Source organism: Dendrobates tinctorius, unplaced genomic scaffold (genome assembly GCF_039654945.1).
Source record: "Dendrobates tinctorius isolate UK_male_01 unplaced genomic scaffold, ASM3965494v1 ptg000097l, whole genome shotgun sequence".
Lineage (NCBI taxonomy): Eukaryota > Metazoa > Chordata > Amphibia > Anura > Dendrobatidae > Dendrobates > Dendrobates tinctorius.
This window is the reverse complement of record NW_027361765.1, coordinates 24,781,782-24,797,206: the sequence shown is the minus strand read 5'-3', so window position 1 is coordinate 24,797,206 and position 15,425 is coordinate 24,781,782. Positions and strand designations below refer to the sequence as shown.

The following is a 15,425-nucleotide window of genomic DNA, read 5'->3' as shown; positions in this document are numbered from 1 at the left end:
ACTTGCGGCTTTTTATAATCCTGAAGTCATCATTCATTGGCTTATTCATGTCACATGGGCACCAACAATTAATCACAGGTGATTCTCATGTGTGATTTACCACAGGTGAGTCAAAAGGTGTTTCCACACTAATTTAATGTAAAGGGTGCTAATACTAGTGTCACAGCAAGCTTAAGGTTTTTCTATTTTTCCTCCCATTGGTTTTTGTTTTAAATTATTGTTTATCATTTGCTATTTTGTATTGAACACAAGTGCTCTATCCAAAAAAGTGTTTCAGTTGATTCATTTTTCAGACGATATTCCAAGTTTTGCATTTAAACTTCATAGGTGCCAATAACGATGAGCAGGACTGTGTATCCTATACAGTCCCAGCATGTATCATATATCCTACAATAACATCTATCAAGTACAAAATATTGGTTTGCAAAATGCTAGATGGCTTGAATGGGAAAAAAGAAAGTACAATACTTAGTAAACCTGTCAAAAAGTCAGAGGTAAGGCCACAGAGTGATCAGGTAATAGCTAAAGGAAGGAAAGTTAGCGATGGGGGTTTTGTAAAGAAATTATTCATTTAAGGGTGGGTCCCTGTTTTTCCTTTATTCATGTATTATATTCCTGCTTTGTTACTTTGTCATGATTGTCTATTTACACTTGTCTTTTTAGGCTGGATGGTCTTGATATGGCTATGCTATTACCTGATTCTTCTATTTGCTTTCCGCTTATATATACAGTATATACAGTACATGAAAGTTGAAAAGCAACACTGGCAAGCAGTATGTGAAAAATGGGTGCCAGACCTTCCAGGCAGAAACTGATCCTTTATATATTACATAAAAGATGAAGACAGCACTCCTTCTTAGAAAAAATATTGTTGTTTAGTAGCCCATGTGGGCTTCTGCGACGTTTTGGCTCAAGGTGTGAGCCTTTCTCAAGCAATGTGAATTGTGAACAAGCAGAGTATTTAACAACACATCCATAATAAGTTGATTAAAACAATAAAGTGCATAAGTGCCATACAAATTTGTAAAGATGATTACAATATACATGTATGTAATCAATATTTGATAATTCACATAATAAAGTGCAAATAAGTACCGTATTTTTAGGATTATAACACACACTTTTTTCCCCTAAATTTGGGGGGAAAATGTGGGTGTGTCTTAAAATGCGGATATACCTTATTGGCCACATGGGAGGAGGGTCCCAGGGTCACTGCTGGAGCAGGAAAGAGTAGAGCGATGCTGCAGGCCACAGGCTGGGATGAGGGGGTGTTCGAATGTGCAGTGCGCCGCTAGGGTGTCCAGTGCTGTGGGTGTCTGCCGCTGCAGGTGTCCACCATTGCGGTTTTCCGGTTGTCCGGTTCTGCAGGGGCTCTGCCAACATTTTGTGAAAGGCTAGAGCCCCCACAGTTTCATGATTTCCTGTGCGGTGGACTCCGGGAAAATGGCTGCCGGGTGGGGCTCATGTGCAGATGGAGATCTCAGCACCAATATCTTGGGAGATAAGATCTCAACGCTGAGATCTCATCTCCCGAGAACTTGGTGCCAAGATCTCCCTCTGTGCATGCGCCGCCCCGGCAGCCATTTCTCGGAATCCACCACATAGGAAACCATGGAACCTTGGGGGCTCTGGCCTTTCACAAAATATCAGCTGAGCCCCTGCAGCACCGGACACCTGCAGCACCGGACACTCGCAGCGGCACGCCGCACATCCGAACACCCCCTCATCCCAGCCTGCGGCTTGCAGCAACCCTCCACTCTTGCCTATTCCAGCAGCCCCCCCCCCCCCCCGGTAAGCAATAAGATGCATGGATTGTAAGAAGCACCATCATTTTATTAAAAGGTTTTTTTTCCTATTTTCTCCTCAAAATTTGGGGTGTGTCTTATAATCCGGAGCATCTTATAATCCGCAAAATACGGTAGATAATGTAAAATAAAACATGCATAAACTTTGCAAAATACAATGATTAGTGATTCAGTGACAGGTGTACAGGATTTGTGGCAGAACTCACCCTAGTAAGCCAAATGTAATCTCGCCAAAACTTGGCGTCTCCTAGGTCAATTTGCGCATGTCACAACAAACAGGAAGAGTAGAAAAAAGGTATGTCGGCTGTTCAGGCGCGCTGGTTACGATTGTGTCACCCACGACATCTTTGACATGGCAAGTGCCAGTGTTTACTGTGCGCATGATAGTAGAACATCTCAATGACACCGGCGCTCTGGGAGAATCTACGTCACCAGCACCGTATTTGCATAGATACCGAGTGTTTCATCCTCTAATCATTTAACTCATAATGCACTCGCTAAATTGGCAAAATATTGAAAGCACCTATACATACAAGAAAAACGCTAAAGTGCACTGTGGCTTCTGATGAAATGGCATAATAATGCTCCATCAATTATATGTTGATAAAATTGTTGAAATAGTAATGGGAACATGCGCCAAATATAAGGCAGGCTAAAGGACACAAATATTGAAGCATAACCATGCAAAGGAATGGGTAATGTCCCCCATGCGCTTGGGCTGTTAAACCCATATCCAAAAGGGTAAGTGGAGCCAACTGTAAGCTTGTTAGTTGCATTGTACTCAAAGTGGCTTAGCTATGCCTGTTGGTAGCTTATCACCCTTGATGGCATAGAACACAAACATAATTGGATTAATTTGTAATAATTTTGAAACATACCAACTTTTAATTAAATACTGGCCAATACAAACTTTACAGAGACCATAGTGAAGTCTTATCTTCCCACAATCTATTAAAACTTAACACAGATAAACTGGATAACTTATAACAGTTAAGTCCCCTTCTCACATAGCGAGATCACTAGCGATCTCGCTAAAGCGTCATCGATTTTGTGATGCAACAGCGATCTCGCTAGCGATCTCGCTACATGTGACACATACCTGCGACCGCCCCCCCCCGCTGGGGGGCCATCCTGGGCCATTTCTTCCTCGTTGGCGTCCCGCTGGTGCCAACTAGCAACACATGGACGCAGGCGGAAGTCGTCATCATCGCTGCCGTGCGACAGGTAAGAGCGACCGCCGCTGGATCGCTTATCGCTGCTGCGTTGCTGGTGTGATCTGCCTGTTTGGCCACTCACTAGCGACCATTTAGCTATGCACCAGTGATCCTGACCGGGTCATATCGTTGTTGGGATCGCTGGTGCATCGCTAAATGTAACGAGACCCTTAGCCTCACAGACTTCTCAAGGCCAAGGATATTTTACCTTTGGACACCATTGAATATAATAAAGCTATCTCCATGTACAATAGCCCTGGCACCAATCTCTCTTAAACTCCCTTCCGTTCACTAATGTTCTATCCAGTCATCATTACAAGTCGCAAGCAAGGCAGTCTCCTGTCATTCTGTGGTCAATAGTGTTTTCTGGGCTAAAGCCAAAAAGCCCCAAAATGCATTACATTTGAGAAAGAACTGGCAACAGTCTAATGTGTGTGAGGATCTCTTAACTCTCCCCTCACATATGATGTCTGGGTAAAGAAGTATTAACAATTTTATGTAAACTACATGAATCCAACTTTTTATTCCTGGAAGGAATAAGCTGTAGTCAGGGGATTGTGGCAGTGGCTTGTTCCACTTTGCTCATTGAAAGGCCATCTTAGGCTACTTTCACACATCAGTTTTTTGCCGTCAGGCAGGATCCGGCTATTTTTAGAAAAAACGGATCCGGCATAAATTTTGGAGAACTGTAGAAACGGATCTGTTTTTCTGCTGGATCCGTCTAGCAGGTTATACCTGTTTCCTGGGGGCTGGCCAATTGGATCTGAGCATGCGCAGACTTAAAAAAACGGATCCGGTGGCTGGATCCGTCTTTTTCTGGATCCGGCACATTCCGGCGCACATAGACTTTCATTGTAGCAAAAAGCCGGAAGCGTCGGATCCGGCGCTTCCGGCTTTTTTGCCGGAGACAAAAAACGTTACAGTAGCCATTTTTTCCAGACGCCGGAATGAGACAAGTAGCCGGATCCGGCAAAAAACGGATGAAACGCAATGCCATCCGGCGCGATCAGGCGCTAATGCAAGTCAATGGGGAAAAACTGGATCCGGCATTGCATTTCGCCGGATCCGGTTTTACAAAAAAAAGCCAGATCCTGCCTGATGGCAAAAAACTGATGTGTGAAAGAGGCCTTACTCAGTCGCTTTTAATCCACACAGACTCTGATCTAACATTCCACATAGTAACAATACTCTGATCTCCAAAGACTCTATCTTTTTCAGAACTGAAGGGACTCTCAGCCTGTGGTGCCCTATGCCACTTATTCCCTCTATCAGCCCAACGCCTGCACTATGGTGACAATATTCAGCCCTTCATACACAAGACCGCAATGACACTAAAGCAACAGCAGGTTTTCCAGGCATATAACTTGGTGTGACCAAATGTCGTCTTGGTGCCTAGTCTTTTTTTTGTATAAAATTCTTTTCCCTCTTACTACAACACTGTGGCACAGAGTCTGTGCCATCTACGTCACAAGTATAAAAGTAGTGCTGCACACCACCACAATAACACAATGCTAACAAGCAGGCTCCCACTGTGATATACACACAACCAATCTGTTTCATTTTACATACTACAGCTCCCTTGCATTAAAGGGTCGATAGTTGTGGTCCATGGACTGGCTCCCAATGCCTCGGCATGCTATATGGAAAACACAGTCCTGTCTGGGTGTGTGGATTTTGCTGCCACTCCTCTCAGCTGGCCAGGACCATAAAACAACTCAAGAGACCAACAGTTCCTTTTCAACAACAGTTCTTTACTAGACATTTCCAACAGTCCTTCAGTTCCAACTGTGTACAGGAGATAGCAGGCACAAAGCTTCCCACATGTTTCAGTTAGGCCACTAGAGTCCTGCACTAGTAGAAGGGGCCTGTCTGCTAGGGTGCCGTCCTCTGCCTCCCTCTCATCTGGGGCCACTCCTTTTGGGGATCAGTCTCTAGTTACAACACTGTTCACACCCTGTGTCTCCATCAATGCTAGTGTGAATCTTTATCTCCCGTCCGTTCTGCTTTTCCTCCTGCCTCAATTCACCCAAATCACATGACCTCAACAACCTGTAGACTATATGTCCGTTCTTACTGCACACTAGGTCTTAACTGAAGTTCTAGAAAGAATGGTCTGTGTCTATAGCAGCTGACCCCTCCCACTGTGAGCTAGGCCCAACATTAACTGTCTCTGACCATGCAGTCTGTTGCTGGCCAGACTTAACCTTTCCCACAGTTCCATGTAAACATTACAATACCTGTATCTATCATGCTTTACATTATCACATCCAACATTATACATTACATTATACCAACATTAAGTATAACATTGTGTGAGAATCATGTGGGAATAGTGGATGAGGGCAGGTATATCTCGCCCAGATTCCTTTCCTATGTGGCCTAGTCTGGTCAGTATCGCACCTGCTTGCTAATGAATAATGGGAGGTGGATATAAAAGGTTGCAAGGTGGTTGTGTGAGTGTCTCAGCCTGGGAACACAGAGAGCCTGTCTGTGTGAGAGACACACGTGAGTGGAAGCAGTGCCCACTGCAACTGTGGTTTGGCTGGACGGGAGAAGCCCACCAGTTGGTAGTTAGGTTGTCCATTGTTTAGTTAGTGCCGGACAGGCAAGGATTTTTTTTATGTTTTATTTCCTTTTGCATTGCTTTCACCGTTAATAAACCTGACCCAGGGTTAGTTACACCCAAATCCCAGCTCTGCGCCTGAGTTTCATGCTGAATGCACGTGACCTTTGACCCCAGCAAAGGCGATCCCGGAGTGTTTTATCACATTGTGGTGGAGAACGCGGGCATCACGTTGCAAGCATGAGCATGGAAGACGTGGTGAAAGCGCTGGTACAGTCCACCGCCGTCCAGCAAGAAGCTAATCGGGTGATGATGGCCCAGCTGAAGGAGTTGGTGGACATGACAGTTACCGATCGTTCGCTTCTCCAGCAGGTGGCGCAGCGCTTGGCAAGCTTACCTGAGCTTAACCTGGAAGCCGAGTCGAGAGTGATTCACGTGAGTCGGTACTAGCAGAAGATGACGACCGAAGATGACGTCGAGGCATACCTGACCACGTTTGAACGGACGGCGGTGCGAGAAAAATGGCCAAAGGCACGATGGGCCGGCCTGATTGCCCCGTTTCTTTCCGGTGAGGCCCAAAAGGCTTATTATGACTTAGAGCCTGAAGCCGCGCAGGACTTTGACAAACTGAAAGCCGAGATCTTGGCCCGGCTGGGAGTGACGACCGCTGTCCGTGCACAGAGAGTGCATCAATGGACTTATCAGCCGGATAAACCACCGCGGTCCCAGATGTTCGACCTGATCCATGTGACGAAGAAGTGGCTACAACCCGAGGTGTTGACAGCGCCAGAGATAATCCAGAGAGTCGTCATGGACAAGTACCTGAGAGCTCTACCGCCAGCCCTGAGGAAGTGGGTAAGCCATGGAAATCCTACGACGGCAGATCAACTGGTGGATCTGGTTGAACGTTACTCCGTGGCGGAAGGACTCCGAGACGACGCTACCCCACCTCGTTCTTCATCATCTCCACGTGGAACCGGTAAGACTGTTCCAGGGAGTAGGGGAGATGGAAAAATCCCTAAGACAGTGGGGGAGGAAAACGGGACTGCCCGCACTGCGAGGCCGAGAGTAACGAACTATGGTCTAAGCAAGGGGCCCGTTAGGTGTTTCCGCTGCCAAGAGATGGGACATATTGCTGCGAACTGTCCGGTCACTACTTAACCCATGCAGTGCGACGTCACAGACTCTAAAAACCGCATGTCTATGGTTGCACGGGTAGTGAGTGTGAATGCCAGTCAAAAGGATGTGGAAAAACACTTGTGTGATTTAACTGTTGATGGCAAAAATGTGGTGGCATTGTTAGACTCGGGAAGTGTGGTGACTCTGGTGAAGGCCAGTCTGGTGTCAGCCCCGACTGGACCATCAGACAAATTTTCTGTAACGTGTGTGCATGGAGACACCTGTTCGTACCTCACCACGGTCATATGCATTACTACTTCCTATGGGTCTGTGCAACATAAAGTAGGACTCGTCCCGGCGTTATTGCATGATGTTATCCTGGGCCGGGATTTTCCCCACTTCTGGCAATTGTGGGAGAATCAGTTGATGCCCTCGGGTAATAGTGTACATGATTCTTCTCCCAGGGAGCGTGTGGGTCCCCAACCCCTGGAAGAGGTCTCCCCGGATGACTTGGGGGAAGAGTCTGCGGGAAATGACCTTCATTTCCCGTTTTCAGTCATGGCGGGTGATAATGAGGAGACCGGGGAAGAGGAGGAGGCTGACAGCCGTCCACCTCCCCGTTTGCCGGATTTAGAAGTTCAGAAAGATGACTTCCAAAGCGAGCAAATAAAGGATCCTACCCTTTCTCAGGCTAGGACAAATGTAAAAGTGATAAATGGGGTACCCGTAGAACCTGGCTCTAGGCTGGCATATCCTTACATGGTTCTGGAGAATGATTTACTCTATCAGATAGAGAAAAAGGGGGAAGATACGGTGCAACTATTAGTCGTGCCAAAACCCTACCGGCGGCAGGTGCTGGACCTGGCCCACGGACATGTGATGGGAGGTCACCTGGGAGTCCAGAAAACCACCGAAAGGATATTACACTGTTTTGTTTGGCCAGGCATGCATCACGATATTCGTGTATATTGCGAGTCTTGTCCTGACTGCCAAGCCTCTGCACCAGTGGCGTAGCAACTGTTTGTGGCGCCCGGGGCGGTCGAAAAATTTGCCGCCCCTTTGGTCAATGATAATCCGGATTCCGGAAGCATCCGAAGAGCCCACACTACACTCAAAGATATAATTTTTAGTCTGCTACTAAAGGTACAGTCACACTTAGCGATCTACCAGTGATATGACGCGGTCAGGATCGCTGGTACATCGCTAAGTGGTCGCTAGTGAGCTGCCACACAGGCAGATCTCACCAGCGACATCGCTGGGGACGGGGGTCGCTACTTACCAGTCAGACGTGGCGATCCTACGTCCTCCCGCCCGGCTCCACGCTCGTCGCTCGTCTCGCCGCAGGAAGCTGACGACAAGAAACAGTCCTGGACGTTCTCGCGCGATCAGCGATAATCAGCGGGGGAGCGGGTCGTAGGTAAGTATCACACACAGCGATGTCGCTAGCAATATCGCTATATCGTCACAAGTTATAGCGATATTGCTAGCGATATCACTTAGTGTGACAGTACCTTTACTCTGCTGTTATTATTTCTAAATTTCTAGACTTTCATCTTCTTGCAGTTCTCTATATATACACGGGTATAGGATGTGTATGAAATCCAGCAGACCTGTGTATGCGGTCATACATGATGAGAGAGGAACCCCGGCCCCTGCACTCGGCTGGGGGCCACCGTACGGCTGTGTACTTAAGGAGCATCCCCAGAATGACAACCGATGGCGGCGGTGTGACATCACATCACTACGACCATTAGACAGGACAGCTAGATGAGGTCTCCACCATCATCATCTACGACGCAGGACAGAACGCTGCAGATGATTGGTGGCATTGGACTGGCTGCTGCGGTCATGCGACACCCCTTCCAGACATTGATGACCATAGATTGCCCAAGACTCTGCTGTGAGCGTGATGAGCGGCGCTGATCCAGGGGGCAAGAATAGGATTTGGGGGTCTCGGCTTAATTATTCCACCTTGGACCCAACAATAAGTGATGGAAATCCCCTTAAACTGTGGTGTAGAGATGAGGAGACCACCCAGCACCGGCCTCACTATCAGGGGGTGCAGAGAATTGCCCCATTTATATCACATCAGGACTACAACCCCCAGCAGACACCCCCACAGTAACGTGCCTGCCCCACACCCCAGGATGCAAGTAATGAGGGGCAGAGAACTGGTGACAGTACAGACCCCAAGGCGCCCTTGTGGGGTCCCAGACGAGGACTGTGGGCTGCCAGTGTGTGCGCCCACCTCCACCTGCCCTGCTGTACTGGGCACAGGAATGGCGCTGGTGTCGGGCACTCACACACCACCGGAGACCTCTCACCTTGTTAGACGGCGGCTCCGCCATGAATGAATGGGGCCTCGGCCCATCCTCCCGGGAAGGCTGCCAGCGTCCCCACTTCCTCCACAGCCCCCAGCGCCAAAGCCGCCTCAGTACCGAGGAGCAAAGGCTGGAGGGGGCGGGACGCTGCTGAACGACGTCACAGCCCGCCCCTTCTATCGATGGCGAACAGGCCGCTCTGCTCAGCCTCATGTGCCCGCACACAGGCCGGCCCGATGCTGCTGCACTGTGCCTCCGCGCTTCTCCCACAGAGGAGATGAATTGCTGCTGCTGCCGCGCCGCCCCCACACACGTGCCGCCTGGGGCGGACCGCCCCCCCGCCCCCCCCACGCTACGCCACTGCTCTGCACCTAAGCCCCGGTTCTGTAGCCCTTTGGTACCCCTACCTATTATTGAAGTCCCGTTTGAGAGGATTGGGATGGATTTAGTTGGGCCCCTTCCACGGTCTGCACGTGGACACCAACATATCCTGGTCATCTTGGATTATGCCACTCGTTACCCGGAGGCCATCCCTTTGCGTAACACGGCCACCAAGACGATTGCCAAGGAGCTGTTGCATGTGTTTAGTCGGGTCGGTATACCAAAACAGATACTCACCGACCAGGGGACCCCCTTTATGTCCAGGATAATGAAGGAGCTCTGCCGATTGTTACAAATCGAACCGTTACGCACATCCGTGTATCACCCTCAAACAGACGGGTTGGTTGAACGGTTCAATAAAACTCTGAAGCAGATGCTGAGAAAGGTGATAGACAAGGATGGGAAGAACTGGGACTATTTACTTCCGTATTTGCTTTTTGCCATCAGGGAAGTACCCCAGTCTTCCACGGGATTCTCGACTTTCGAGTTATTGTATGCCCGACGTCCTCGCGGACTGTTATACGTTGCAAAAGAAACCTGGGAGGGTCAGGTCACTCCGTTTAAAACAGTGATAGATCACGTCACACAAATGCAGGACCGTATTGCGGCTGTTATGCCTATCGTCAAGGAACACATGATACAGGCTCAAGGAGCCCAAAAAAGAATCTATGATAGGGGCGCCAAGATCCGTACGTTTGCACCCGGAGATAGGGTGTTGATCCTGGTCCCCACGGTGGACAGTAAGTTCCTGGCAAAGTGGCAGGGCCCCTTTGAGATCAAGGAAAGAGTTGGTGAAGTAAACTACAAAGTATACCAAGCAGGTAAACGGAAACCTGAACAGATTTATCATGTAAATCTGATAAAGCCCTGGAAGGATCGGTCTGCCTTGTCAGTGGAGCTGGCCCGTCCTGTCTGCTCGCATACCGTACCGGAGGTACGGGTTGCAGAGACTCTCTCGGAGCGGCAAAAGACGGAAGTCAGGCAGTTTCTACTTCACAACCAAAAGTTTTTCTCAGAAAAACCCGGGCAGACTATGCTAATGAAACATGACATCGTAACGGAACCTGGTGTCACAGTTCACGTAAAGCCCTACAGAATCCCGGAAGCGCGCCGTGAAGCCGTTTCCCGAGAAGTGAAGGCAATGTTAGAGTTAGGAGTCATTGAGGAATCGCACAGTGCGTGGTCCAGCCCGATTGTGCTAATTCCTAAACCAGACGGCACCATCCGGTTCTGCAATGACTTCAGGAAACTGAATGCGGTCTCAAAATTTGATGCCTACCCCATGCCCCGGGTCGACGAGTTAATAGATCGGTTAGGAAAAGCCCGGTATATTACGACCCTAGACCTAACAAACGGGTATTGGCAGATCCCTCTGGTGGAGGCTGCCAGAGAAAAGACAGCATTTGCTACGCCGGAAGGTTTATTTCAGTATGTGTATATGCCGTTTGGACTGCACGGGGCACCGGCGACCTTCCAGATACTGATACTGATTGCTTTCACCGTTAATAAACCTGACCCAGGGTCAGTTACACCCAAATCCCAGCTCTGCGCCTGAGTTTCATGCTGAATGCACGTGACCTTTGACCCCAGCAAAGGCGATCCCGGAGTGTTTTATCACAATTGCTACACACTATGTATATTATATTTCACATTACTATATTACTATACATTACACAGGAACATATTACATTTCACATGGCACATTGCATCATGATATTCACAAAGACGCAGGACACTGTTCACGATACACAGCAGTGATGCGATTGGAGTTATCAAGGGTAGAAATTCGGCAGCCATAGTCCACCACTCTTACACCATCAACAAAGTACATTTTAATCAATGGACATTGGAATAAAAATACGATCCACAATGTTATGTGTTAAAAAATGTTCCTTTCCTGAGATAATCTTATAAATATGACCCTTTGTAATGGCTGTGTCTCACCATGCAGGAACAGGGTCTGATTATACCACAGCTTCTGGCAAGGGAGGAAGCAAAAGAGTAAACAAACAGGACAGCAGGGGATAGCAGTTAATTCTTCCTGGGAGGTAAAACAAGTTTTTAAACAGGCAGGGAAATGTTTTGCCTTACAGAAACCAGCAGCTGTGATCCCTTGCTGTCCTGTCTGTATACTCTCTTTTGCTTCCTCCCCTGGCCAGATATCTTACCATGTCCCTGTTAAGCCCCCGTCACACACAGTTACAAGTTTTGTGATGCTGTGTGTGACATTTATCAGTGACAGGCCCCCCCTGCCAGGTATCGCTGATCATCCTGGAATGGCCAGGACATTTTTTTGATCGCTGGTCTCCCGCTGGCCAGCACGCATCACTGCGTGTGGCAGGCGGGAGACCAGTGATCAGCGAGCTGTAGCTGGTAACCAAGGTAAACATCGGGTTTCTAAGCTGCGCGGTGCTTAGAAACCTGATGTGTACCTTAGCTACCAGCGTGCTGGTGCAGGGAGCTGGTAACCCAGGTACACATCGGCTTTCTAAGCGCCGCACGGCGCTTAGAAACCCAATGTGTACCTGGGTTACCAGCTCCCTGCACCAGCGTGCTGGTAACTAAGGTACACAGTGGGGTAACTAAGCGACATGCGTCGCTTGTTACCCTCGTGTCGCTGTCCTGATCGCTGGTGGAGCTGCCTGTTTGGCAGCTCACCAGCGATCATGTAGCGACACACCAGCCATCCTGACAAGTTCACATCGTTGTCGGGCTCGCTGGTGAGTCGCTATGTGTGACGGGGCCCTGAGGTCAGTCACAGCCATTACACAGTACATCGCAGGGGAAGATTTATAAGATTATCTCAGCACAGGAACATTTTTAACACATCCAGTTGTGGAACTTATCTTAAAAGATCTATTGATTAGAATGTCCTTTAAGATGGTTGCCCTTTTGTTTCATAAGCTCTCACCTTGCTCATGAGTGTATCATGGGTCATCTGTTGTAACCTTTTTGGTATGTCTTCCTGCAGCTGCAGCACTCCTCACACACTCCTCAGAGGTGCCCCATTTGTATGGCCCTTTTTTGGGGGAAATGTTCTGTGACGCGTCTATTTATTTTCTCAGTAGCAGGGAACCATGTAGTCTAAAGAACTCACTTTCTGGTAGCCACTCATTATTTAAGCTCCTGATTTCTACTAAAAAAAGGCATTTAACACCAATAGCTCATATTACATTGAATTATATTATTATTATTTATTATTATAGTGCCATTTATTCCATGGCGCTTTACATGTGAATATATAAAAATAATTGAACAGGGGAAACGGTGAAATCAAGAGCTACATTGGAAAAGGTGGTAATTATCACCTCCTTGATACACTAATAAGATTCTTGATGTTTAGTTCTTGTTCATGCTTAATGATTTCTAAAGGTGCCTGGACACATTAGAATAATGTTGTCAGAGCCTGCTGATGCCAGCCAACTTATTGATGGGTGAGATGTTGATCAAGCATATGGTGATTTTCAACTGCCGATCATATTGTTCTCCTAAAGATTAGACACCAGCCGATATGTTAGCCAGCGGCAATTTAATAGAGAACACCGGTCGGCTGAGTCGGTGTTACTACAGTTGTTGCCAAAAGTATTGACACCCCTGCAATTTTGTCAGATAATACTCAGTTTCTTCCTGAAAATGATTGCAAACACAAATTCTTTGTTATTATTATCTTCATTTAATTTGTCTTAAATTAAAAAACACAAAAAGAATTGTCCTAAAGCCAAATTGGATATAATTCCACACCAAACATAAAGGGTGGACAAAAGTGTTGGCACTGTTCGAAAAATCACGTGATGCTTCTCTAATTTGTGTAACTAACAGCACCTGTAACTTACCTGTGGCACCTAACAGGTGTTGGCAATAACTAAATCACACTTGCAGCCAGTTGACATGGATTAAAGTTGACTCAACCTCTGTCCTGTGTCCTTGTGTGTACCACATTGAGCATGGAGAAAAGAAAGAAGACCAAAGAACTGTCTGAGGACTTGAGAAACCAAATTGTGAGGAAGCATGAGCAATCTCAAGGCTACAAGTCCATCTCCAAAGACCTGAATGTTCCTGTGTCTACCGTGCGCAGTGTCATCAAGAAGTTTAAAGCCCATGGCACTGTGTTTAACCTCCCTAGATGTGGACGGAAAAGAAAAATTGACAAGAGATTTCAACGCAAGATTGTGCGGATGTTGGATAAAGAACCTCGACTAACATCCAAACAAGTTCAAGCTGCCCTGCAGTCCGAGGGTACAACAGTGTCAACCCGTACTATTCGTCGGCGTCTGAATGAAAAAGGACATAAAAAAGCCAGGCTGGAGTTCGCCAAAACTTACCTAAAAAAGCCTGAAACATTTTGGAAGAATATTCTCTGGTCAGATGAGACAAAAGTAGAGCTTTTTGGGCAAAGGCATTAACATAGAGTTTACAGGAGAAAAAAAGAGGCATTCAAAGAAAAAAAAGGTTCCCTGATGTTTTGGGGTTGCTTTGCTGCCTCTGGCACTGGACTGCTTGACCGTGTGCATGGCATTATGAAGTCTGAAGACTACCAACAAATTTTGCAGCATAATGTAGGGCCCAGTGTGAGAAAGCTGGGTCTCCCTCAGAGGTCATGGGTCTTCCAGCAGGACAATGACCCAAAACACACTTCAAAAAGCACTAGAAAATGGTTTGAGAGAAAGCACTGGAGACTTCTAAGGTGGCCAGCAATGAGTCCAGACCTGAATCCCATAGAACACCTGTGGAGAGATCTAAAAATGGCAGTTTGGAGAAGGCACCCTTCTAATATCAGGGACCTAGAGCAGTTTGCCAAAGAAGACTGGTCTAAAATTCCAGCAGAGCATTGTAAGAAACTCATTGATGGTTACCGGAAGAGGTTGGTCGCAGTTATTTTTGCTAAAGGTTGTGCAACCAAGCATTAGGCTGAGAGTGCCAATACTTTTGTCTGGCCCATTTTTGGAGTTTTGTGTGAAATGATCAATGTTTTGCTTTTTGCTTCATTCTCTTTTGTGTTTTTTCATTTAAGACAAATTAAATGAAGATAATAATACCAAAGAATTTGTGTTTGCAATCATTTTCAGGAAGAAACTGAGTATTATCTGACAAAATTGCAGGGGTGTCAATACTTTTGGCCATAACTGTATATATGGGACAGTTGCCCAAGATAGTTGTCGACCAAAATATTGTTCGAAGCATTATTTTGTAGACAGCCATCTAATGAGTATGGGGACATTAGTTGCTAATAGTAAACATTACAATCATAGCTTACTCATTGTCGTTACTTTATTACCAAGTGAAAAAATTAAGACCAGTGATGCGAATGTTTCTCATCAAAAGTGATTTTCCATGGATAAAAAAAATCTAATCATGTTTACGATTTCTCAATGATCATATCAATTGTAAAAATAAGGACGTTTGAATTCCTGACACATGAAGGGAAAATATTTACGTCAGCGGGCAGCTTAAAATGAATTAAATTAATTTGCCATTATAAATTTCTCCCTGTGCTTCTGCAACGCTTAGCAGTTAATTGAAAAATAGCAATATGAATTCAATAAATGACAAGAGAGCTTAATAGAAAATAAAAGAATAAAGAATTGTATCTAATGCTGCTGCCAGCGATAAAACAAAAACTTTCACTTTTTTTCTCTTAGCTATCTCCTAGCAACTGTGTTAATGATGCCTGCAAATCAGTCACCTCTCAATATCATGAATCCTGGTGAGTTACAGAAGTACAGCTATTAAACAATAAATTTTAAAGACTTGAAAATAACTTTAAGATTTAAATCTCTTGCCTCAAGTCTCACAGTGCTAAGACAGGTAAGATCAACTATGATTTAAGGGTTTCATTCTGTCCGAAGATCTTAAGCATTTCAATGGTCTCAGTTCACTTCCTATTTTACAACTTGAATCCTAAACACATTAGAGGATGCAAGATACAATCGGCAAGAAAATTGCAAATGAATTTAGTTTGGCATTGTGCACAAACAGATGATAGCCACTAGGTGTCACATTAAAAGGCTTTTATCCTGCTTCC

General features: G+C 46.4%; 1 protein-coding gene across 1 annotated transcript in view; it reads left to right on the top strand.

Annotated features, from left to right (window-relative positions):
* LOC141099003 (tetratricopeptide repeat protein 24-like) overlaps positions 1 to 15,111 on the top strand; it is a 145,991-nt gene extending 130,880 nt beyond the window's left edge. The window contains exon 6 of the mRNA XM_073587048.1: positions 15,043 to 15,111. Coding sequence (XP_073443149.1) covers positions 15,043 to 15,111 — 69 coding nt within the window. The remainder of the gene's footprint in view (positions 1 to 15,042) is intronic.
* Positions 15,112 to 15,425: the final 314 nt, after the last annotated feature.